The sequence below is a fragment of the Falco cherrug genome, chromosome 8 (genome assembly GCF_023634085.1).
Source record: "Falco cherrug isolate bFalChe1 chromosome 8, bFalChe1.pri, whole genome shotgun sequence".
Lineage (NCBI taxonomy): Eukaryota > Metazoa > Chordata > Aves > Falconiformes > Falconidae > Falco > Falco cherrug.
The window spans coordinates 6,821,468-6,847,701 of NC_073704.1; the positions used below are offsets into that span (position 1 = coordinate 6,821,468).

The 26,234-nt window shown below is 43.3% G+C and overlaps 1 protein-coding gene and 1 long non-coding RNA gene across 15 annotated transcripts in view; one reads left to right on the forward strand and one right to left on the reverse strand.

Moving 5' to 3' along the window:
* The window catches only part of HDAC4 (histone deacetylase 4), a 267,127-nt gene that overhangs the window by 181,865 nt on the left and 59,028 nt on the right, over positions 1–26,234 (forward strand). For 8 of the 14 annotated variants that reach the window (XM_055717628.1, XM_055717629.1, XM_055717630.1 and 5 more), the window contains 6 exons: positions 1,232–1,372; positions 4,320–4,432; positions 9,151–9,267; positions 9,355–9,553; positions 12,955–13,184; positions 24,705–24,962. In XM_055717628.1, the coding sequence (XP_055573603.1) occupies positions 1,232–1,372; positions 4,320–4,432; positions 9,151–9,267; positions 9,355–9,553; positions 12,955–13,184; positions 24,705–24,962 (1,058 nt within the window). The remainder of the gene's footprint in view (positions 1–1,231; positions 1,373–4,319; positions 4,433–9,150; positions 9,268–9,354; positions 9,554–12,954; positions 13,185–24,704; positions 24,963–26,234) is intronic. The other 6 variants (XM_055717631.1, XM_027803046.2, XM_027803045.2 and 3 more) reach the window with 3 other exon arrangements.
* LOC114015449 (uncharacterized) lies at positions 9,918–12,826 on the reverse strand. Its single transcript, XR_003559381.2, has 2 exons — positions 12,269–12,826; positions 9,918–11,686 (listed from the first exon to the last, which is right to left on the reverse strand). It is a non-coding gene; the product is annotated as an uncharacterized LOC114015449 (long non-coding RNA).

Below are 26,234 nucleotides of genomic sequence, written 5' to 3' on the forward strand. Positions count from 1 at the left end.
AGGAAGCGAAAAGATTGAACCAGTTCACAAATCCCGTAACTGTCAGGAGCCCTCGAGCACCAAAGCGGATATTTCATGTATACCTGAGATCCGAAAGTTTACAGAGAAAATCATCTTGCAGGAGAAAACTTGACTTAAGGCTTCACTACCTTTATAAAAACTTGGTAAGCTGTGCCATGCAAGATGTGTTCAGTGTTGCTAGCTGTTATTAACCCACAGACATGAGCGGTTCCTAGGAGCTCTGCTTTGACTTTCGGAGAAATGAGATCTCAGGACTCAGGTACAGCAGAAGTTTTTGAGAGTTTCCCAAAAGTGTGATGTACACAAAGCAAGTCAGACTGTGGTCTCAGGAAATACATGCACACCTCCCCTTGGCAGCCCTGAATTTTCAAAGTATTTGATGTGGGTTTAGATACGGTTTAACTTGGTTGCTGTGATGATGTAACCAAGTTGCTTCCCAAATAAATAAACCTTCTTCCTCCCTGGCATTGGCTTTGGCTTTGGCCACACTCTCGTGCCCTTTTTCTTGCGTTGACAGTGGCTCCGGTTGACACTGGCTCATCTGACTCCAGGTGAGTTGCTTCAGGAAAGTGAACCAGCAGGAAAATATTCACCTGTTTTGGTCGTGGGGTTTGATTTTTGTATTTTCTTTACGCCTCCCCTGATGTATCTCCCTAAGCCAGCTCGCCCTCGGATCAGATGACTCCAAGGGTGTGGAGCTGCCCATTTCAGCAACACATCACAGGTAGCATCTCAGGCCCACAGTGATGCTTGACGCTGACCAAACAGCAACATCTCAGTTGTCCCATTAATTCCTGTATTGATTTATCTTTTTTTTTTTAATCCCATAAATTCGGTTTACCACGGCTTGGAAGCAAGTTGGGCAGAGACGGGAAACTACAGCGATGTCAGTGATGCTCCCCACAGTAGTCTGAATGAGTTCACAGCAGATTACAAGTCTCTATCTTCATTTGAGAGAAGACATTGCAGGATGATTATTATTTTTTAATTAAAATGCTGTTGACTTTCATTGCCAGTGAATTCAGATATCACATAGGCTGGGAACCATTCATTGTATTAAGAAGTCCTTGTTCCAAGTAAACGCTATCAAATGACTAATTTCATTTAGGCTTCTGCAAATGCTGAACTGCAACCCAGCCTTCACGTTGACTAAAAAACTACTGAAATAGTAGTAACCAAAACACTGTTTGCTTTTCCTGTTTCTGTTCAGCATCTGAACCCAACCTGAAGTTACGATCCAGACTAAAGCAAAAAGTTGCTGAAAGACGGAGCAGCCCCCTCTTGCGCAGAAAAGATGGTCCGGTGGTTACTGCTCTCAAGAAGCGCCCGCTGGATGTCACAGGTACGTCGGGTAAGCAACAAATGTGCACTGGCAGCTGCCTACTCAGTGAGATGTCCCTTCCCAAAATTAACTCCTGCATCCAGTTAATTGTGCAGTCTGGCTCTCTCACGTGCCTCTCAGCACTGGTGAAACCTGGACGAAGTCGGCAGAGTTCCGCAGTGGCTGGTGCAGCTGTGCGTCAGCAGCGCTGACAGATAGATCTGCTCAGGACCCGTCTATTGAGACAGCGCTACCAACTCAATGAACTTTTTTTTGTAGTTTGTTTGAAGCCAGGCATAGACAGATGTAAATATACTACCAGAGTGCTATTTTTTTCCCCCCCAAGCATTTCAATGATCCTCAGCAACAGGTTGTTGAGAAATAAAATTTCTCAAAGGTGATCCTGTTGATTTCCATGGGGAGGCCATAATTCTCTGCTGTTGTCCTCCAGCAGTCAATGCTTTACAACCCATGTTTGTTTTAGCCTTTGGGCAGACTGCCATAGTTCCTTGTTAAGTAATTATGCTAAAGTTTTGAAACATGCAAGGCTTTTTTTTATATATATATAGCAATATTTTTGACTACTTCTTTGACAGTTTATTGTTGAAAAATAATGTTCTTCTGGGAGTAAAGTTTGTAAGGAGGGATCAGAGTGAATTAGATTACGTAGATTACCATAAAGTTAATTCTTAGCACCATCTAGGGATGCCTCTGTGTAAGTACCAGTGTGTGACAGCTTTTCCAGACTTGTCTCACTTTAAGGCACGCTGTCATCGTTCAAACTAAATCGAAGGGAGCTCTCTTTAGAGAGCACGGTGGTTTTGGGAGACCCCAGGGGTAACTCTGCACCACTCTGTGTCAGAGACCCTCTGTTTGCAGAGGGAATAGGTGATTTCAAGAGTTAAACGTAGTTCGTATCGGATCTGAAAATCAAATTTACTTCACTCATATTGCTACATGTAATATGGCTTTTAAGATAAATCAGGCTCTAATGGCTGACAGTTTGATCCCAGTAATAGCAATATTTTCCTTCAGAAATAGCAGTGGAAGCTCCTGCTTCTCACTGAACATGGACCTGATTCAAGAAGCCAGCCTGGAGCCTGGCTAGAAAAAAATATCTGAGTTGTTAGGGTAAAAGGGGACTTTTTAATGGGAAATAAGTTTTTAAAGTCCCACTTCAGGGAATATAAATTATGTCTAATCCCTGAAGAATACAGTTTAGATGCACCAGTTATGTTTCCTATGTCTAGGTAGTATGCGTGAGATCCAATATGTTGTAGCTAATGACACAGTCCCAGGAGAAGCACATATTTTCCATGCAAACAGAATATTTTTTCAAAACACCTAGACTCTCCGAAGTTGCTTTCCATGGAGAAATTCAGTGTTAGGTGCTCAGCTAGGTGTTACTCAGTGCTGAGTTTTCTTGATAGATGCCTCCCCAGCGCACAGCCAAAAAAAACCCCAATGAGGTTTCTTCTTTAAAAAAAACAAACAACCCCCCAAAAAACAACAAATATAAAAAAATCTCTTTGTTACTTTGTTGGATGTACTTACAAAGATCAAAATAGTATGTACAGAATAATGCCTCAAAAGGAACAGTTTTTTAAAATCCCCTGAACTGTAACAATTGGCTTTTGTTTCTACTGGGGCATCGTAGAGCAATTATGAGGCTGCTGCAGCCTGAACCGTTGCAGCTGCTGGGAGATTCTTCTGGTGCTGGGCAAATCCTGTGCTTGGGAACGGGGAAAGTTCAGAAAAAAAATGTTATTTACCTTCCAAAATCAAAGGAAAAACTTTGGAAGCTGTGCCATACACCAGCTGAGAGACATTCTGAGGGAAGTTTTCTGGCTGTTGCAATTTCATGTGTTGTTTCTGTTTATTATTTCTGTATCATTAATGGGGAGGCTTTGATTTCAGGCTAGTCATCTCCATGGTTCTGGTTAGTGAGTTCACAGGGGATGTGTTGATAAAATATACAAAGCTGAGAGGATTTTCTGAGCATTCAGGTGATGATAACAGAATTACATTGGGGGATTTACTCTGCCTTGGGTCTTTCCAATGAGAAAGTGTTTTACTTCCTGAGTGGAGAAGACTTACCTGCCCCCAGAAAGCAGTGGTTTGAAACAGCTTTACTGTTTTGGACCCTGTAAAGTTTTGCCTGATTTTTGTAAAATCTACTTAGCCATGACCATGGCCAGTTGTGTGACCAGTCCCATGTCAGCTTTGAAATCTCTTGAAACGATTTAATATGCCATCCTGGCAAAATATCATCCTTGTGAGTCAGTCCCCAGGCACTTTTTGGGAGCTCAGTGCTGTCAGAGCAGCCAAGGCAGGTTGTGTTTCTCCGAGGACCTGGCATGGTGCAGACACTTTGCAGGGGACGGGGACGTTACACATGCCCAGTCGCCTGCACCAGAAAACGTTGACGCTTCTTTATAAAAGCAGAGGTCAGCTCTCGTGTGGTCAGTGTGAGGGCTCGGTGCTGGCGGCGTATTTCCAGTAAATCCAGATGCACCAGAAGCCTGCATGGGAAAATGTCAACTCGGAGACGGTTCCCTGGTTGTTCCAGTGTGAAGTCTGATGCAATACGTGGCAAGAGGGTGTCATTAGGGTTATGGGCTAAAGAGGATGAGGGAAGCAATTCTAGAAAAATAAAGCAGGACAATCTGGCATCCTCCAGTTTGGCCTCTTCAAGTCTTCCATGTCTTTTATTATCTTGCAATCGTATTTAGAGTTATTAATACACTAGAGGAGAAATCCCCATAAGGAGAAGATACAAATGGGGTAAGTAGGTACTTGGACAGACCATTTGAAAGTGTTTGTCAGTATTTTAAGTGCCCTGGGAAGATTTAGAGGGGAGACGGGGAGGAGGAGGATCACTTTCCTCCAAAACAAAAACTGAGGGGTTGTTATCTGTCTAAATACCATCGCAGAGATTGTTTGTAATGCTAAAAGTTGGTTTTGGATGTGTTTTTAGACTCTGCATGCAACAGTGCTCCTGGATCTGGTCCCAGCTCTCCAAACAACAGCTCCAATAACATAAGCGCTGAGAACGGAATTGCAGGATCAGTCACGAGTATTCAAGCAGAGGTACAGAGCCCTTCCTCACTCTGATTTTTAACGCTTGGGTTTCTAATCGGTTTTTGCAGAGTTTTAGGAATTCAGGCGTACAAACCAGTGTGCACCAAACTAAAACAAAAACCAGATCGTGGCTTGGAGCAGACTTTGGGAATTACCTCTCAGTCTGGGCTAACAGGATGCATTATCTGTTTATTAAATCTAGTTTGAGCCAGCTCACAAACTGCTTGTGGTAACTTGTAGTGGTTTTGTTGTGAGGAGAGAGTAAAAATAAAGTGATTTAGCAAGGTAAAGTGTGAAGAGCATTTCCTGGTCAAATGCAAGTATTTTAAAATTTGGGGAATCTGTTCTCATATATTCTATATAGGGTGAACTTGTTGTGTGCAGTAGGTTAGTCTAAATATATCTAAACCAGAACTGAATTAAAGGGAATCGATTTAACCTTTTCCTTCCCACTTAGGGATTTGAAAGCTTGCTGCCTGATGCCATGAGATAGCTTATAATCCCACAAGCTTTCACCATCACTGGAGGCATCTGCTACGGATGTCAAAGGCAGCATGTTGGACTGGGTAAACTGGGCTTTGATTCAGCACAGCAGCTCCTGTGTTCAGGGTTACTGAAGCCCAGGTTTTTCTAAGGGCAGATATTGGGGTGTGGGTCGTATTAACTAGCTCCCACTATAAAACCTCGCATGCAGAAAACTGGTGTGGTTGTGTAATGTTACTGGTGTTTTGGGTTTTTTAATCCAGCTTACCATTAGCTGTTCTCCTGGTGAATATAGTGTCTGTCTCCACATCAGGACTGTAAAAACCAGCTTGGGCTTGTTCTTCCAAATTGTCTTTCAGAATTGAAAAGGGCTTCTTAGGGTATAAATGTAAGTCCTTATGGCTTTCTAGTTTTGTACAGATTTTCACTTTTTTTCTGATGTAGTGTAACAGAATTTAATGTGGGGAATATGCCTTCTACTCCACCCTTTCCCCTGCCAAATTAACCAACACACATCTATATCCACTCCAGTCTACTGTAGACCTTACAAGATTTAGGCAATTATTGTAAAGATAAAGCTGCCACTTCACACTGGCAGCTGAAGCTGCTCTAAAGAGATGTGGCTTTTGAGATGCATGCCAACCTTGTAGTAGTTTGGAGCAGACCTGGGAAAAGATTTCTTATGTACAGGGTTATTTATCAGGTTTGCAGAACCGAAGATTGGCTGAGCTAAGAGCACATCTTAAGTACGTTTGTGTTAGCCCCAGGAAGACTAGCGTGGAGTTACCGATTTTACCGATCCAGGAGCTGTCAATCTTGGCTATACTTAGCAAACTGCAAATCCCCAATTACTGCTGGTGGAAAAAACTAGTGGATTTGACAATTCCTTGTGATATAAACAGAGCAGTCAGCTTCCCACAAGTCAGTGTTAGCTCACACACAGGTGAATGTGAAGCTGTTTATTCTCTTAACCATTTTATTTTTCAACTAAATTTGAGCTAATCATCTGTGACTAGACCACCAATGCCTAAGAAAATGGACACAGACTGAAAGGAAAACTTTTCATCAACTGCTTGTAATACAGCAATTTTATAACTTAAGCTGAGGCGTGAGCAGCTCAATTTGGAAAAAGTCCCTGTACTACCAAAGCCTTTCCCTGGGAGTCGTCTTTGCCTTGTTTGCAACGGTACCGCAGTGGGCAATTCACAGCGATGCTGCTGCATGCAAGGAAAGAAGTGAGTTCATCTTGAATTTTAACAAAATCAGCATTTGATACACCATCGCCAAACAACCTATGTGTAATGGAGTAAGAAAATCTAGTTTTTATTTCCGTGAAAATAATATCTAGATATTTTTTTGCTTTTTTGTAGTTTTTGGAAAACAGGAAAAATAAAGCATACAAATGATTGTGCAGTTTCAATTTTAAAACTGCCCAGGACTGTTTTAAGTGTGTTGGATAACTGCCATTCACGGAACAGAATGAAACATAAATCACTGTGTGATGGCAAACAGAACATCGATAACCGGTTGCACAAACTGTTCTCCTCCATTCAAGTACACCTGAAGTGCTGGGCTTAGCTAGATGTCCTAGTCCTTTGCATTTGTTTTTGGGGAAAAATAACTCTGCACTTTGTTTCAGCATTTCATGTTGTGTGATCCTAGCTGATCCATTTGCCTGTATAGGTTCATTTAGAAAAATAACTAGGCAAGGTAGGGGTTTAGGGTTTGGGTTTCTTTAAAATCATCATCTTCAGTAAGATTAGTATTACCTGCTAGCCCAAGTGCTGGAGTTTTCTGTAATACCAGTGGTCCTGGCTTTCTCATGTTCCCACTTCTCAATATTTAGAAATCTTTAAATGTTTCTGAAAAAACAATGTTGCCAACTTTGTGTTTCATGCTTACCTTCATGTTTTATTTTAAGTGAGAAGTAGGTCTCTCTGCTTCTTAGTTTGCTAGGTTACCTCTTGAACCATTTCAGCTATGTTGGAAGATGGTATCTGAGTTCATTATTTAAGTTTCAGTGCTTGCCTTCAGCCTGGAAGGACTACACCTCTCTGCCTCCTTTTAAAATAGACAATATCTGTTTTTAAATACTGTTTTTAAATCTAAAGGGGTTTGCATCTCCGAAAGGTACATGATACTCATTGCCATTACCGTTGATACAAGACTATAAAGTACCCAACTACAGACAAAAACTATACATGCTGAAATTGTTCTCTTCTGTGCAATTCAAAAAATGTTTGTGTACAACCTGTAGATGGGATCCGTATATTTCAAGCGATGATAATGCTTCTAAATACCATATGCTGATAGCGTCAAGCTGCTGTGTTTCTCTTTGCTGTTTTTAAAACAAATCCCCAGGAGATAGTTTGAGGCACTACAGAGTATTGATTGTTCAAGAAGAAAATGGATGTAGTTTTGTTTCATTTATGTTACCAGTGAAATATTTCATTACTCTGCTGACAATAACCATCTGATTCTCAATGTAGCGTGCTAACATTATGTAATTTAAATTAAAGAAAAATTGCCAGTAGTGCTCAAAATTACTTGGAAGTGTGTGGGTATGCACAATCACATGTCTTTACCAGGTAACATTCAACAGCAAAATGCTCCCTGCAAATTTCCTCCTTTAGGGCAGCAGATTGTGAGCTGAGATCTCAAAAATAGGTTTACTCTTTATACGAGAGAACTGATCTGTAATATATTTTCAGTAAGTTTGAATGGTGCTAATGAAAGCACCAGAAGGCAAAAGGAAATAAGAAAAAAATCACTTTGCAGATGAAATTTTGCACAGGGTCGTATGAAAACTGGGTGACTTTTGAATGCTTGGTACTTGGTCACGGTTGGACATGGGGAGAATGACTGGCAAGGTAGTGGTGCATTGAAGAGTGCATTGGCAAGGCAGCCTGGTGTCTGATACTGGTGACACACAGGGTCACGGGAAGGCTTTACTGCTCCTGTCCTCCTTGCACAAGCAGCACGAACCTCAGGTGCACGGGTGGGGTGTCGTGTGCAAGCTGTCAGCTTGTTGGGTTAAGGCAGGATTGCTCTCAAAGGTTGTTCTGTAGAAAATGTTGGTTTTGCAGTATTAGTTCTTACGGGCTTCCTGCCACTCCCCCACCCCAACAGGTTGCAGCAAGGTTTTGTTTAAGTTTCTTTTTAGAGTCTTTGAGGGAGAAAAATAGGTTTTTATTATCCAGAGCTGACCCAGCCCTGCAACCAAGGAAATAACCTACAAAGTCTCAGTGACTTACAGGACTGTGAATTTAAGTCTAAAATGTATAAAGCTGTTGCTCCGGTCCCTATTACATTGATATAGATGGTTCCATAGTATAATACTAAGCTAATCATAATCCCTTTTTTCACTATGGCACCTGAGTGAAGTCTTTTTAAAATCTAAACTCTATTTAAGTTGGAAAATCACCTGTAGAGAATTCAGAGTGATCCACACACTTGTTTCCTAACAGGAAAATCAGGCAGTTTATTGTAATTTTTATAATGGGTTTTCTAGTGTGTATTTCAAATCAATCTTGCTTTGAAATTAAAGGTATTTTTACTTAAGTGTTCCTGCTTTAAATAGCCATAAGGTAATTCAGTAAGTCTTGCATTTCACCCTGAAAATCAGGAAATAGCTACATAAATGCAACCGTAAGACCTTTTGGTGAAATTCTGAAGTCTGATTTAAACTAAAGCACACTGGTAAATAGCATAAATTGTCTGTGATTTGCTAAAGAGAACAACAGCCATTATAATGCTTTTTTTTTTTATGGTAATCTGTTTTAGCTTTAAAAGGGCAAATACTTGAGGACAGGTAAGCTGTTAAATCTTTTTTTGCAAAAGCTCTTTGCAGTGGTACTGTATGAAGACTGAGCAGAAGCAGAGTACCAGTGAGGAGGCAGGAGTGATCTTTAGACTCCAGGAAGGATCAAATAAACTGTAAAAGGTCTCTCTGTAGGGCAGCGAGGTTGGTGGCAGTTGCAAAGTGGCATCGTCCCTGTCTGTTATCCTGGTCACGTCGCCCCTGCATGGCCATGGCAGCAGCATTCAAGGCATACACCTAGTCTGTGCTTGTTTAGGCTGGATCTGAAGCACAGTTTAGCTCCCCCATTCAGTATTTCCAGTGTTAGCAGTGAAGTTACATGCTCTGTGTGTTTCTGACGTGTTCTCACAGCGCATGTACTGTGTCTTTGATCCGATCTATGGATGCTCTCTCACCAGAACAATGTCCTTGATTTTCTTTCCAGACCAGCCTGGCTCACAGACTTGTGAATCGTGAAGGCTCAGTAACACAGCTTCCACTCTACACGTCTCCTTCTTTGCCCAACATCACGCTAGGACTGCCTGCAACTGGCCCTTCCAGTGTAAGTGGTGGAGGAACGCAGCTGTTGAAATGTTGATTGCATTGATTTATGACTTAACTCGCTATGTCATCAATTCTGCATTTGCAGGGAGGATCAGCACAGCAGGATGCGGAGAGACTTACTATCCCAACGTTACAGCAGCGGATCTCTTTATTTCCTGGCACTCACCTCACTCCCTACTTGAGCACTACAACGTTGGAAAGAGATGGGGGAACTGCACATAACCCTCTTTTGCAACACATGGTCTTACTGGAACAGCCAACTGCACAAACTCCCTTAGTCACAGGTGAGCACTCCGTAGATAATGTGCAAAACTCAGACCCAGCTGGTGAAAGAGAGCGAGTGACATCTGTTTGGTTTTTTGTAAAGTTTTTCTCTTGTGCAAAAGAGATACTGCATCATCTATACATTCTGTAGGTATAACATACAACTTTTAGGATGTGTTTGTCGATATGTTGGATGGTGGCAATGTTTGCAAAATGAGAGATCGCTCATCTCATCCAGAGGTAGGGCGAAGCTTCCTTGTCATTTCAGTGGAATGAAAATAAATAGTATTTACTTCCACAAGTAAAGCCTAAGTCTGTAGGTAAAAATTTAAAACTACATTTGTAGAGTTTTAACCATTTTAGATTGAAGTGGAGATAAAAACGTATCTTACAGTTACCTTTCTTGTTTATCATGCATAGTTTCTATTCCGTATATGAAAGGCATGCATTTACAAAGTCACAGATTAAATACTTGCTTCTCGTCATTATTACAAGTGGCAAAAATATAGTAAAATCAACTGCATTCAAACAGATTGTATTTGTTTGTATATGTTACATTTTCAGTGTGCTAATTGCTTTGAATCACTCCCTGTGTCATATTTTCAGAATTAAGTACCTGCGAGAAGGCATATTTCTGTAAATAGGGTTGATTCAAAGCAATAAGCCCTAGTAGGATGCATTTCTGTTTTACAGCGTGTAATGCTGGGACAAAGGATGTTCTGCATAAGTTACAGACGTGTTATTTTTTTATTTCTTTCATTCCACATCTAATGGAAATTCTTGAGAGATGTTGATCACTGAGGCGTTACAGCATGGCTCTCAGGTTTAGCTTGTGTCTGGTTTTACATTTGAATCCCAGGAATATATATGGGGTTGTGATAAGGTTATAAGCATGTACATATGGGGAAGCTGAAGCACAGAAGCGTGGTATTTAACCAGCGCTCTGAGCCGTGAGATGGTGTGTGCAGATTCCTTGAACCTTTACCTAAATTTCTGTTGCCTCTTTCTGCCATGGTTGATGTGGCATGACGAGGTTACCCAGAGTCATGATGTGGCTCTTCACCAGTTGCCCTTTGCCCAGGGTCTGTTGATGAAGAGCCACTGGAGAAGACTTCCCCTCTTACCTGATCACCAAAACTTTCTTCTTTGTTTGTGCTGGCATTTGCGTTAAAGCACACATAGGGAGAAGTGCTGTTCCATTTCTATTCGACCTCTCTCAAAGCTTCCCTGAGTTTACAGTGTACTGTGTTTGCTTCCCAGCGTGTTCCTTCCTAGTCCACCTGCTACGTGTGGTGTTTTCAGAGTAAGTACAACATGTTATAAACCAACTCTTAGGAGAAATATTCACAATACAACAGAGCAACAAGAAGAAACACACGTTCCAGATGCAGCAACTGAAAGAGAGCAAGCTAACACATGGTCTCAAAAGCCCTAAGTGGACTGGCTGCCAAACTGCAGTTAGTACTTCAAACTTCCTTGGAAGCAAAGTGGAGTTTATTAGTATTCTGCTGATTGCCTTCAGCTCTGGAGGTAGTCTCCTGACAGCTGTAAGATGATCCAGCACGATGGCATGCTTTTTCTGTGTTGGAAGGTAGATATGGGGGTTTGGGGAAACTAGAGCAGAATTCCTTAGGTCTGCCATTCCTTTTGTGACAGGTTGGTCTGGATAATATCCTTCACATTGACATGTACATCCTGAGTAGGAACAAGGTGTCTCCCTGGAAAACCTTCACTTGGAGGAAGGTAGTCTTCCAAGGTGTCCTATGCAAACTTTATAGGATCCCTTCCTCTACTGTCTAATTTGAACTTCTGATAAAGGGAAGTGGATCATATCTTTCCAAATTATTCATATATTCATTCATACACACACACAGACGTATGTATATATATATACACACACGCATTTAGAGAGACATGAGTTTGTAAAAGAAGGTACCTTTTTACATGATTCTTTTCAGAAAAGCGAAGGGTGGGAGAAATTCAGTAAATCTTTCCCCAAGAAGAGACGCTTTTAAATGAGTCACATTCTTCCATGTAGGGCAGATCTGTGAATCACTGGGAAAAGGAGGTAATGTCCTGGGACAGAAATGTCAAGGTGTTTCTAAACCGCTGTATTCAGCTGGCTGCAGATTTCTGGGCAGCTTCTCTCTCTCCTAAACCAAAGATGGAAGAAAAGGAGTAGTTAAAACTTCCCTGACCCTTGAAATGGGCAACATGTCTGAATGTTACTGAGCACTTGCACAGTCTTTACTTTGTTTTATACAATGAGGTAAAGCAAAAGAGTTGATCTTTCCTAAAAGTGTGTGCAGCCTTATCCACATCAGGGAGACAGCATTTCACACCAGTGATGCCTTTCTATCACACGGGGTAGCGAGCAAAAGTAAATGTTTATCCTCAGCTCCTCTGCCCTTGGCTTGGGCTTTGTGTTGGGTGTGTCTTCATGTCCCAGCTTTCTAAGAAGTATGTGATGGTAATGTTTTCAGAGAGCAGAGCAAGAACTAGCTTACCCCAAGAACAGCTAAAAAGACAAGACACTTCCTAAAGACATGCCCTTACTGGAGCTGAGATAGGTATTTCACATGGTAGTCATCAGAGACACCCAGATTGCCAAGGGCATATGAGTAATGCAAGTTATCCCAAAATAACCTTATGTTTTCATTAAGTTATTAGCATGTACGCACAGGACAGTGATGGAAACAATTCTAGGTATTTGTCATCTTGGCCTCTTAACTTACCTTCTTTCTACAGAAACAATGAAGCCCAATAGGTCCCATATTCCTGAAATGCTTCAAGGGTGTGTGCCTTTTTCCAATGCAAACCTGTCAGAGTTTACCACATGGAAGTTTTTGTGCCTAGCCATTTCTGTGGGGTGGGGTATAGTACAGCCAAGGGCAGCCATGCCCTGCGTTGGCTGAAGTAAGAAGCAGCTTCATCATCATCATCCATCATCCTTCAGTGTGTCCAGTGAGCCCCCTGTAAGTTGTAATTGCTGGATGCTGTGGGGTAGCAGCTTGGGTTGGTGCCTTCTTAATAGGAACTTGGGATTACTCCCTATACCTAGGCAAGCTGTAAGACTTAAATTTCTCCAAACTACCACTGTGATCTTAATGCACGTCACCCATGGAGTGATGGGAGGGTCTGCAAGGTACTGCTGATTTTAAGAAATTAAGTGTTTCCCTCGAGTTTCTTTAGTAAACAAGCAAACAAAGAGTTCAAAAGAAAGCAAAGTATCCCTCCATCCAATGGTAATTAATTGTTATCTGTTCTCTTCTAAGGATGCTTCAACTGTAAATGGTGAGGTGGCTGGTTTTAACATTATATATCATTGTCACCATCAGTGTTACTCAACAGCCGTTTTCTCCCTTCCTTTCTTCTTCCTTTTTTTTCTTCTCTGCTGTTTTTTCCTCCATATTATCTTCAGACTGGTATCTTTCAGGACTGCCTCTCCATGCACAGTCTCTGGTTGGTGGAGAACGGGTCTCCCCTTCAATACACAAACTCCGGCAGCATCGCCCGCTGGGGCGCACGCAGTCTGCTCCCCTTCCGCAGAACGCCCAGGCCCTCCAGCAGTTAGTGATCCAGCAGCAGCACCAGCAGTTCTTGGAGAAACACAAACAGCAATTCCAGCAACAACAACTGCACATCAACAAGGTAGGCATGATGCTTTTAAAGTTTTTCCCTCATACAGCATCAATACCAACTTTAGCCAACAGTATTTCAATTTCTTGTGCGGTAATGTACGTGGTCTCTACCTCCACAACCAACTGGCCTTCAGCCTTGAACCTCTTTTTCATGATTTTGAGAAATAGGTCAACAAAGATGTGGACATCTATCACCAAGGCAAGGATCAATACGTCTGTTGCAGATGACAGAAAGGGAGTACAGTTCAAACTTCTGGCTTTCCAGGAATGCTTCTTAAAGTTGTCATTGCTGGCATTTATCCATATCAGCATCTTTTGTCAGTTTTGTAGTAGAAAACATAAAATGCTGTCAAGGAATATGGGGGAAATACCTCCTGTGTATATATTCGGTTTGAAAGGGAGAAGTAGCAGTAATATGGATATGAGAAAACAAGAAGCAAGGAATTTCAGTCATGACAACACCAGAAAATAATTGCAAGTGAAGATATTCAGATTTACTGAAGCATTTTTCGCTGGAATTGCCATTGGAAACAGAGAAGCTGTTCCCATCTTCAGTCCAGATTCTCTTAACTATGCCCCTGTGTAAAGCATTACAGTGTCCTATCCATTTCTTCACCTGAAAATAAGGACAGTATTGCTGTGCGTCCTGCAGAGGTGGTTTTGAAGATCAATTAGACGTGATTCAAAAATTGTGTTGAAGAAAGCAAGCACTACGTTTATTAACTTGCTTTCTGTAAATCACTTGGAGAACATCAGGTGAACATTGCAGAGCGCCATTTGTCAGTGTACAGGTTTTTGCAATTGCTGTGTAGCCAAAATCATCTGAACATCCCAGTATTGCAACGAAGCTGAAGCAAAGGTGCTTTGAGGTGATTGCATTGGGTATGCCTTAAAAAAAAAAGTCAAAAATCTATCCTGGTGGCTTAGCCTATGGGAAGGTAAAACTCACCTTTTACACACAAGAGGTCTAATCACAAGTGATATGGATGGAGCTGTGATGTTTTACCCCAGCTGAGGTTTTCTCCCAGCATTTGAGAAGGCACAGCCTTTTTCTAGATTTGCAATATAAAAAGGCTGTTAGGGAAGGGGGAAATCAATCATAATCAGGGTGATATTTTTCTGGCTCTGATTTGTACTGTTTTGAGACTTCCTAAAGACTTTTCTCAAGGAGTTCCAGTGGTGGCCTTCTTTAAGAAGTGAGCAAATCCAGTAGTAGCTTTCAGGCTTGGGAGGACAAGTTCAGTGGCAGACGGACCTTTCAGGTTGCTGCAGTGTAAGTTTTGGTGGAGGTTTCTCCAAATATTTTCACTGTTCCAGTCCTGTGAGAAAATACAACTACCGAGAGCTGGATTAAATAATAAAAAAAATAATAAAAAAATAATAAAAAAAAGCAAACCACCAACACAAAAACACCACCCCACAACCCCCCAAAACTTTGTTTATAGACTTGAGCTAAGGCAGGATGATTACACAAGCTACTGACGTCAATCATGTACTTCTGGAGAGCTGCCACCGTGCAGCGCGTGTGCCAGCCCTGGACCTCATTCAGTCCCGCACACCGGGGTGGTGGGGAGCTGCATAGAAATTTCCCTTACCCCCCTCCAACACGCTTCATAAGCAGTATCACCAGACACGGGGTGCTAGGTAGGGTTTCTTTGTTCAGAAATAAATGTCAGCTCGACGGTTTGTTTGCTTGAGGTTTTTAAGGCTTTTCCATTGCCAGTGGTTGTAAGCGTCCAAAGACTTCACCGTGACGTACCCACTGCACTCATTCAGACTTTGGCTTGGACCTCCCAGGAGCTGGAGAGTGTGTGCGACCGGAGCTGAGCAAGTCCTCCTGCAGCACTCTGAATTTCAGCTTTGTTAGAGCTGTGATCTATTGCATCCATGGCATGAGGCAGGCAGGGGGTGGGGGTGGGGTGGGGAGTGTAATTAAACTGATTGCACAGGGGTGATTTCCCTGTGTTTGATTTATATAAGTAATGAGTTAAAATCATTTTGGTACTAGCACTGTATGCGTGTGGCAAATTTATCCCGTGGGATAGCATCCAAGTGCTGACATGGAAAAAGACTTTTCCCAGATGCGCAGATATTTTAAGACCCTCGTGTGTAGGAGAGTAAGGGCACGACTAAAAATAATATAATAGATCGCTGCCTTTTAATTATTAGCAGAAGTGACAGCACTGTCCATTTAGGTTGTGTTGGATTTCCTGTATATAATACGAGGCTGTTTTCAATTGCTTGTGGGTTTTCCAAACTTCTAAGATTTTGGCCTTAAACTTTCCCTGTGAGGTGTCTACATCAGATGAAATTTTCAAGAAGATTGCAGCCAAAACAAGTCGTGCCGTTTCCAAGAAAGCAACTCAGGAAAAATGTGTTGTTTTACTCCTGATTAAAAGTAATAAGAATAACCATCTAGGGGATTTGGCTGTGAAGCCTTGGTGCCTAAGGCTCTGGAGTGGTAACTTGGAACAGGACAAACGAGGACAGTGTGGGTGGCTGAGGGAAGGAGAGTGCAGAGGGGTGCGGTGGGTGAGACGGGTCCAAAAGAGGGACAAGGCTCCTTCGGGTGACTGAAGGGGACCTGTGCTCCCTGGGGTGCAATCCTTCCAGCCTGGGCTCTGAAGTCCCTGCTGTACTACTGCTTGAGCGTAGCAAAGCATTCAGGAGCGGCTTGCTCAAGTGACTCCCCTGGCTCAGTGTAAGGCTTTGTAATGGAAGAGGAGGGTCCCAGCCCTGCTTATCTGATGGTCTAGGTGTCACCTGGTGGTGACATTTGCATTTGTTTTAAGGAGGGGGAAAACACACGTAAACAAAAAAACATGCAACCCCCTGGAAAAAACATGGGGGCAGAAGAGACATGCATGAATGAAAAGAGCATTATTAAAGTTGCCAAGCTGAGCACTCAGACTAGGACATGGGAGTAGTTAATTTTCCCATCCAAGTCTCACTCGCTCTTTTTTATTTTGCATCTTTTTCATCCTGCATCTTTTTCATCCAGTTTTTGATGATCAAGAGGTATCAGTTTCACAAGACTCTGAACTTAGTACAGAGAAGGGTAAAAGCGAGGCTGCTCTCCAGTGGTGTGCAGAAATCGGAGGACACACAGGAATGGAAGAGGGAAAGAAGGGGCCTTAGTGCTAAGGCAGCTTGTCACCGTGGCAGGGAATTGGCTTTCTCCTCTCTGCCACACAGCCCTGTCCTGCCAAGCAGATCCAGTCAGCGGGCAGCTTGCACGCTCGCCTTCCCCATGCCATTTCAAGGACAGAGAAATGGAGCTGCTAGCTGCAGATGTGTGCTTGCGCACCTAAAATGTATCATCTTAACATCAACCATATCATATTGAAACGCCCATCCTGTGGGGTTTCATAATCACTGCCCCAGCTGTGTGTTTGGCAGCCCGGAGCAGCTCTGCTCCCTGCCTGCTGTCAAGTTCATCATGGACATGGGTGTGCTAATATTTGCAGGACACTCATGTGCCCTAGTGATCGCGCTGCCAAACTGTATGTAGAAATCAACTCTTTCTTCAGAATCAGGGTTTGAGACATTAAATGAGATTCTGGATAAGATACTGAATCACTTCTTTCTAGTTGAGCTCTGTGCAACCTTTGATCAGAATGAGGCATGTGCCCTGTAACAGTAAACAGTCCTAAAAATAAAAGGTGTACATTAACGGAGGTGCACGGGAGCACTGACCTGAAATAACACAGGCAATGCACGCTCGTGTTTCCCACCTTTTTGCAGGTTTAACGTTCAAACCTCAGGAGTGACTTTTCCCCATGATCAGAGGAGTTCTGCTGGGCGAGGGGGCTTCTTTTGCTGTATGATAAATTCATGCAGTGATCCCAACATCATTTCATCTTCAGCAATTACAATTTCTCTGCAGACTTCCGTCTCTTTTAAGATGCAAATTTTAGTCTTTTATATATGAGGGAGAAGAGTCGTGGTATGCTCATGGTTCTGTGTGGCATTTGGAAGTCAGCATTTGAGGGGGGTATTTTTGTCGTGACAGCGAACCAGGTACAGTAAGATGCTGTTCTGTGAGCACACTCCAGGTATTTTAAGTTAAAAGTGTTAGCTTTTCAGCATGGTAAGTCTTGAAGCAGCAATTCCCTTTCTAAAAAGAAATACACATGTGAGGTTTCTGTAAATTCTGTGCTGGAAAACTCAACTTTTAACCTTTCCGTAGTGAAGATGAGCATTTTGGCTTTAGTCCCCTGGATGTATAATTCGCAAGGCCTTACTAGAACAGATAATCTCCCTTTTAGCCCTGAATTGTACTGTTAAGGAGATTAATGCTGAGCTTCTGTGGTCAAATTATGGTTCTTCTGAGTAAAGCCCATTTTTAGCACACTCTGGAAAGTGAGGCGTTTCTCCTGCCGTGACATATATATGGTAACGCATGTATGCCAGACTACAGTGCCTCAACTCGGCTGGTAGTTACATTTTTGTTAACACCTAGAATTTAACCTTGCTATTTCCTGATTTATTTATTTATTTTTCTTTTTTTTGGAACGCGTCAACTGTTTAGCCTCAAGTGACTCCTGGAATAGCTTTGTATATGGAATATTTAATTTGTCATATTTGAAAAAGACAGTGTGTTAGGTTGTATTGCACAGCATCCAGGTAGGGCTGTTACCCTTTGAACAGGTAAAGGAAAGCATCCAGACAGCACTTTGGATATAACAGGTATTGAAAAACTCCAGAAAACCTCCTTCAGCATTCCTGCTGAGCACCTCGCAGTCAGTTGAATATGAAACGCTGTTCAGCAGGACTTAGGACGCTCGGCATTCATGTGCTTCTGTATCGTCACACCTATTACTGCGTAAATGCCGGTCAGTGGTTTTGCCAGGAGCTGTTGTTCCGTGGAGTGGCTGTTGCTGCAGGTCTGGCGATATGTAGATGCGTACCTAACATAATCAACCCCAACTCTGATTATTTGGGAGACGGGGAAAAAACCAGGTTCTGCTGGTGACAAGGTGTTGTCTTCTCACTCTCCTCCTTTTCCCCTCCGGGTGGTCCCTTTGATTCATTACCATTGGGTCATTTCTTCTCAGCTAGGCACAGAGGCCAGAAGTCTCATGGTCCTACCAGAGAACTTGCTGCCTCAAGCAGTTGTATTTTTCCTCCTGCCTTGTCTCCTCAGGGGAAAAAAACCCCACAAGAGATTTGTCTAGGCTTCAGCTGCTGCCGAAGGTTCTGCCAGCTCCTTATGTGGCCTGTGCCTAACTCAGCCTCTCCCCAGCATCCCTTATCATCTCTTGTTTCTCCTTAGTCCATAAAAGTTAAAAATTGCAATCCAAGAGGGACCTCAGTGTGGGAAGAGTCATGTCGATAGCCAGAAGAGCAAGGGATGTGTTATCATTTCTGACTAATTAATCCAAGCCCCCAGCAATGTTTTCTTCTCTGAGCATTTGCCCATGTGCACGCTCCCCTGCGGATGCACTCCTGCCTTGTGTCTCTATGCTAGTGCTCTTACTTCTCTTGAGCATCCCAGCTGGTGTACCTGCTCCACACCACCTACCTCCCACCTCTCAAATCCTATCCGTATGCTTGACTCAAGACCAAGACTTTTTTAACCATCTGTCTCAGGATGCTTTTGAGCTGAGCCTTTACCATCTCCCCACCCCTCACCCCCACCCCCAATTTCTTTCCTCATTTTCATCAAAGCTGCATCTCCAGCTATCCAGAGTTGTTCTCCTTTTTCCCTGACTTTGTCCTTCAGCTCCAGAGGGAGGAAAGGGAGGTTTCTGCTAGCTTCTGCACAGCTTGGCACAGTCAGGGCCAAGCCAGTCTGCCATCCTCCCTTGCTTCATGGCTTCTCTTTTCCTCTGGTCAGTGGGACAGGCTGTGCCACCCCACCAACGCCTGTGTCCCCCACCGTGCTGTTCCGCGGGGAGCAGCACTCTGTGTGCTTGATGGTACCCGCACAGAAGAGGCTGAGGCCGGCTGGGTCCTGGCTGGTACCTTCTGCCACTCCACCCTGTTCCCAAAACAGGGAAGTCGCCCCACAGGACATGCTCTGCAGTTCCCAGCATTTACACTGGATATTTGCCACCAGTAGTGCTGTCTCAACCACCTTCCAGTGTATCCCTGTCTGCACAAAGTTTTGACCAGCTGTACGTATCTGGCAAAGCGGAATGGGGTTTGTTGGTGTGGAACGACCTGTCGTCAAGTATGATCTCTTTGAGCTTCCACTATGTGTAGATAACATCGGATGAGTTGAATGGAAGTGTGATGATTTATGCTAAACTTTGGAGATGTGTGTGGTGGTTTGCAGCACCTGTATCCTTTGCACACCAGTCAGTCCAGCAGCACTGAAGGCTCTGAAGGGTATGACTGAGGAGATGCCCTTTTCCACAAGATGGTTGTTAATCTGGTATGTGAAAGCAGTCCCCTCAGTGATTCAAACTTATTCTCTATTTTCAGTAACCATTACTGTGATGAGCAACACTGGAGAAATGCCACATTCCTGTGTCGGACTCCTAAACTGGAAAAGATCTCGAGAATAGATCTATCTCAAGTTTTACTTAGTCATGCCCAACTTTCATCTCTCTCTGTCTTCGATAACTGAGGTGATCTGTCCTGCTCAGTGTTGAAGGAACCTTGTCCTTATAATTGTGCGGGACGAGAAATTTCTTCTGTAACTGCTTGTCATCTTAGGAGAAAGGTTCAGAGGTGCACAGCTTCATCAGACTTGGTCTGTCCCAATAGGAAGCTTTACTATGCAGCCCTAAAGTTCTTCAGCTCTGCTTCTGCTTCCCCAGGAGCTCTTCAGCCACCTTTTAGAACCAGACGGGTCCCTATGACACTTTTTACCAAAAGAAAAAGTGAGTTAGTTATATCCTTCTAGGAGCTTCTCAGGTGTTTTTCTGTTGAGGACTCTTCATTGGTCTGTGATGAGTAAACAGATGTTTCTAGCCTGTTCAGTAGTATCTTCGAAGTCTGCAGTGTCCTAAGAACTTACCACTACAGAGAAGGAATGAAGTAGATATATCTAGTAGTAAAATCAGATGCCAGCTGACTTGAAATTTGGCAAAGAAATGCAGCTTTTTTTCCTTATGAAGCATTCTGCAGGAAAATGATGAATTCTCTGCTTTCCTGTACTGTGACCTAATGTTGCTATGATTTTTTTTCTTTCTGTTCTTTCTATTTCAAAGATGTAGATAAGAAATCTTGCAGCTGCACTGTCTTTTAAAAACGCTTGTGACTAGACATGTATGGTTTCTTCCATACTGAAGTAGTTAGCTGTCTGAGGCTAGAAAGGCAGTGCCTTTAACGATGTTTTATGGTGACAGTATGTGATAGCCAGAGGTTACTGTGTTTGAAAGTAGAGGAGTAACCTCATTGCAAAGGAAGCTAGGGAGCTAATTAAGAGAAGAAGTTATTTATGGCGCATTATGTAACTGTTTACTATTTGAGATACGTTTGTAAGAATTTTCAGTGCTATCTTAACTATATGTTCATTTGTGTACACTTTTATTACCTCAAATTACTCAAACACGTGTTCATAAAATTGCAAAAATGAAAGCTTTTTAGGGAGTTTTAATGGGCCTGGGATGCATATATTCACATATTATATGGAATATATTCATAACAAAGTGCTTTCTTTGCAAAATTACCCTTTAAGAAGAATAGGGTTGCAGCAGGTAGAACAAATGACATACCAAGAGATTCACTTTGTGTTAGGGGAGCAAACTCAATGTTTGAAATCTCCTTGTCATTGACCACTTGATCTTTCAACCTTCATTGTGTTTCTCATTTAATTCTTACATTTTTATGGAGTTGGAATAATTTAAAACTTCTAGGGAATTATACTGCTTCTCATTTCCATTAGATTTGACAATGACATTGTAAGTTATTTTCCCAGCAATTACCTTGTGTAGTTCATAAGTTCAAAAGGTATTAAGTTCAAAGCTTGAGGCCTTCGATCCAAGCAGGGGAAAAAAAAGTAGCAGAAGATGGTTTATGGTGATTTAATTATCTTTAAAATAGATCATATTCATCAAGCCTAAGAGACCTTAAAGAAAATTGATGGAAGAACGACCTTTAGCTCAACGTGGTTTGGTTATCCAGTGCATATTACAAGTAATGAAACTGGGGCAGGGAAGGGGGGGTATTTCACAAAAAACATTGAGAATTTTTAATCACTGAATCTTTTAGGTTGGCAGGAACCTTATGAGATCATTTAGTCTAGTGTCCCTGCTCGAACAGGGTCAGCTGGAGCAGATTGCCCAGGACCATATGCAATTGGGTTTTGAATATCACCCAAGGATGGAGACTCCGCAAGGTCTATGTTCAAATGTTTGACAGCCCTCACAGTAAAAAATATGTTTTCTTGTGGTCAGAAGGAATTTCATGTGTTTTAATTTGTGCCCATTGCCTCTTGTCTGTCACCTGAGTGTAACCCATCGGGTCCCATGGACTTACGTATGTCTAGGGGTTTTTGAGTGCTCATTAAATCTGGTGGGCTTCCACCAAGAGTAAGTCTTCCTTGCTCCAGACATTCCTTCTGGTCTAAGGGGCCTGGGATTCCTGAAGGATGGTCTTACTAGAAAAGAAGGCGTGAAATGCCATGGCCTTTTCTATGTCATTTGTCACCAGGTCACCTCCTCCATTCAGCAGTGGGCCCACGATTTCCCTAGTCTTTGTCTTTCTCTTTGTTAATGCTCTTCACGTACCTTTCCAGATTCAACTCCAGGTTGGCTTTGGCTTTCTTCACACCATACATACAAGATCAAATAGCAACTCTCTTCTTCTCTTGAGTCAGCTGTCCTGCTTCCAGCTCTTGTACACCACCTGTTCTATAGCCTGAGTGCAGTTAGGGGCAACTTGCTCATCCATGCAGGCCCTCAGCAGCCTGTGCTTGACTTCTTACTAGTTGGGATGGACCTTTCTTGAGTATCAGCTAGCTCTCCTGGACCCCTCTAATCTCCAGGGCTGTATCCCGTGGGACTATTCCAAGCAGATCCCAGAAGAAGCCAAAGTCTAGTCTCATGAAATCCAGGGCTGTGGTCCAGCTTTTTGCCCTATTTCCTTCTCTTCAGATCTTCAGCTCCAATATCCATCACCAACTCTGGCAGCCAGTGTTGCTTCTGTGACTTCCACATCCCTGAATAATCCTTTCTTGTTTGTAAGTGTCAGGTCCAGGAGAGCACCTTCCATGTTGGCATCTTGAATTGCCTGTGTCAGGAATTCATCATCAGTGCACTCAGATCTCCTAGATTGCTTGAGCCTTACTGTCTTGTCCTTCCAGCAGATAGCAAGGTGGTTAAAAGTCCCCCATGAAGACCAGGACCTGTGAAAGTGAAGCTTCTTCTGGGTGTTTGAAAAATGCCTCATCTACTTCTACCTGATCAGGAGATCTACAGCAGTCTACCCACTATAAGAGCGCTCATCTTGGGCTGTCCACTTACCTTGACATTTAAGCTCGTGGCTGACCAGATCCATACAAAGGCACAGAGCTCCATGCATTCCTGCTCCTCCCTCACCTCAAGGGCAGCTTCCCCTCCTCACCTTCCCAGCCTGTCCTTCCTAAAAAGCCTGTATCTCCCCATCACAGCACTGCAGTCACGTGAACTGGCCCACCACATCTCCATGATCTCAGGGAGGTCATAGCCATGTAACTGCACACAGACTTCTAGTCCTCCTGCTGGGTCCCCATGCTACGTGCACTAGTGTAGGGGCATTTCAGTGAGGCACCCAAGCATGCTGATTCCCCAGGACAGGCTTGAGACCTCCATCAGGCTGTTCTGGAGGCATCTCCTTTACATGACTGGGCTCAAAGGGATGCTACTTCAGCTCTTTTTTGTTGATTGCCGTGTCCTTTCTGCTCACACCACCCCAGGACCTTGGCCTGCCTACCCTGGCTCCAGCTTCCTTAGCTGCTTGTTGAGGAACCACTCCCTTCCATGTTGTTTCTAGTTTAAAGCTCTGACTGCCAGCTTGGCCAGCCTGTTGGCAAAGGTGGGTTTTCCCTGTTTGGTCAGGTGGATCCCATCTCTTCCAAAAAACTGTTGACTCTCAAAGACGGTCCCACTGCTGCAGAAACCAAAACCCTCTTGCCAACAGCAGCCAGTTGTTGATCGGTACAAAAATTTTAGCTTTCATCACTAAGAGGGATGGGCTGCATCCCCCATCTGTACTGGGGTGGCCATGTGAACCCTGCAGGGTTTTGCCTTAAGCTTCTAGGGAAGGTGATGCCCTTCTGCGTGTCCCGCTCCTCTCAGGAGTGGACACATCCAAAACGCAGTAATCTACAATGTGCTGGAAAGCTGCGGCCCTGCATCCTGGTCCTTGCAGCTCTCCGATATTAAAGGGTTTGGGCCCCAGTTGTTTGAGATCCTCTGATGTAGTTAGGAGCAACCTCTTGCTGTCCTTGCTGTGATACTTGCAGGCAATTAGTCCTTTATATTGCCTTTGTCTGCCTCAGTCTGTTCTGTATAGGTTTGCCTGAGTTATATGGCAGAGCCTCTCTTCCTGCATTTGGGGAAGAAGGCTTAGTTTCAGGTTTGAGCCACTGTTCTTCAAAGAGCGAGTTACTTACAAGTAGTCGCTCCTTCTGCATGTGTTCAATAACTGTGTTTTGATTTAGCTTTATTAGATTTAAAATCAATATTGCTTTTCATACCAATGACCTAATCCTTATTAAAGCTCTGCCCTGACAACTTTCAAAGTTCAGCAGTTTCTTTATAAGCCTGTGAAACGGGTACAGCCTGAGCTCTTTTAAAGGAAGGAAATTGATTTATTTACCTACGCTGGATTTAAAAAGAGTTCGTGTGTTTATTTCTTTGGTTCCAAATAAAAATCATAAGCACTCTGAGACGGAGAACTGTGAATTTTATCTTGCCAAAGAACTTTCAAAAATTCTGAGCTTGTGTGAATTGTAGTGAGAATTATATTGTTCCCTTTGTTTCAGCAGGCACTTTCAGAGAAGTTCATACCTCTAGTTAGGGAAGGTCTGGTTAGAATGATGCTCTCGTGGTTTGCTTCTGTGCAGATGCTCTAAGATGAGTGTCCTCAGTTCCCTCTTAACAAACTTCATAAGAGTGCAAGTTTCAGAGGAGTCTTTATGACAGCCACTCTCTTTACAGATAAAATTCAGGGGGTGATTCAAGAAGAAGCTGGGTAAACAAGGTAGCAGAAACTCCTGTAGAGGGTTTGTGCCTCTTTCTTTTTTTCAGAATTTAATTGCCAAATGTATTGATGGCGGTTATGCTTTTCTTTTGTGGGTTTGTGAACGGAGTAGCATCTGTCAGTGTGTAAGCACAACAGGCCCATGTTTTCTTCAGAGGGAGAATCAAGTGGAAAATGAAGGGGCCATCATAATCTGGGACATAAGATTTCACAGCGCTTAATGCTAAGGTTGCTCTGACCTTTCCCTTGAGCAGTTGTTTTGGACCTAGTTGATAAGATAAAAGCTGTGATTCATAATTGCTCTTTTCATTAAGCTGCTTCTTTGAGAACAGAGTGAACTTTAGTTGGGATGAGTTGCATTTTATTTATTGGTTAACCTCTGGGTTGTTTTCAGATTATATCAAAACCCAACGAACCAGCTCGCCAGCATGAAAGCCACCCTGAGGAGACAGAAGAAGAGTTACGAGAACACCAAGCCCTTTTGGAGGAGCCATACAGCGACAGAGTCACAAGCCAGAAGGAAGCCCCGGGGCTGGCCAATATGGTCCAAGTGAAGCAAGAACCCATTGAGAGTGATGAGGAGGAGGCAGAGCCACAGCAGGAGCTGGAGTCTGGGCAGAGGCAGGCTGAGCAGGAGCTGCTTTTCCGTCAGGTGAGCTCACAAAATACCAAGTGTGGGACTTGATTCTTTGTAGAAAATTATTTGGTTCCTCATAGTCACCTTATGCTACTCTAAGGGGAAGAAGCTAGGGGGGACCAGCTCTTGAGGATTTGCTACGTAAAGAAAGCTGCAGGTAAAACCAGTGCCATCCTTCCCTGGAGTCACTGTGTCAGCTCAGAAGTCCCAGGGAGGGGAATCTTGGATCACCAGCATAAAATGCAGTCAGTGTGTTTGCAGCCACTGAACCACTTTCCGTTTGTTTCTTTGGGAAGATAAAGTGTGTCTTGACATTTTTGAGCACTAAGTGTTAGCAGAGTATTTTATTTTGGTTTCATGTTTTAAGACGACCGCCCCAGAGAAGGGCTGGATAAGGGAACAGGGGGTGAGGTTCATTGGAGGGAGTTCCTTCTTTAGAGCTATAGATCCTAGAGAGCCCAGCTGTGCTCACTTTTGAGAGTAAATACCGGAGGCTTGTGGATTGCAAGTGATAAATCCAATAACAACGTAGCATAGCATAATCTTCCCAATTACACGGCAGTCTCCCAAAACCTGCCTCTTGTGGTAGCAGTAATGAAGGTGAGAAGGTTACGGTTCTCTTAAGGCATCAGTGCTCTGCTCGTCTTTACAGCCAGCCCTTAGCCCTCAGCACCTGACTGCACCCACAGCCCTGCCTAACCCCAGCACGGGATCTGCAGCCAAGAGCAGATTGCTGTAGCCCTGCCAGGGTGTAACTCTGAGTAAATCCACAGCCCTTGGCTAGGTGAAGTGGGCTTGTGCCAGGTTTGCAGTTGCAATGTCTGTGAATCAGGTGCAAATTGGTTGCCCTGTGTATTCATTTGCATCTCGCTGCTTGCTGCCATCTTCCTGGTACTGCGGAGCTGACTCTTGTGTCCCTTGTGAATGTCGCTGGCTGTTGTTGCTCAGAGATTACATTTTCGGTTCATTACTGAGCAGTGTTATAGTCATAACGGCGCTGCCTTGAAGGATCAATGCCATTGCCAGCCATGCTTGTTCAAAGTTTTATTTGATTTATATAGTCACATCTGAGCCTCATTGCCTTAGTAAATAAATGAATAGATTAAATGTAACATGCCGCTAACGATACCATTCCTCTGTAAGTGCAGCGCCCCCCACCCCCACCCCCTTGCCCTAATCCTGAACGCTTGGTCACAGCTGAGGAGTCTTTAAAATATTACGTCCTTTGCAATTATTTTGCCTCAGAGAGGAGAGGAAATGGGAACCTTTTCAGGCTGAGGTCGGAGT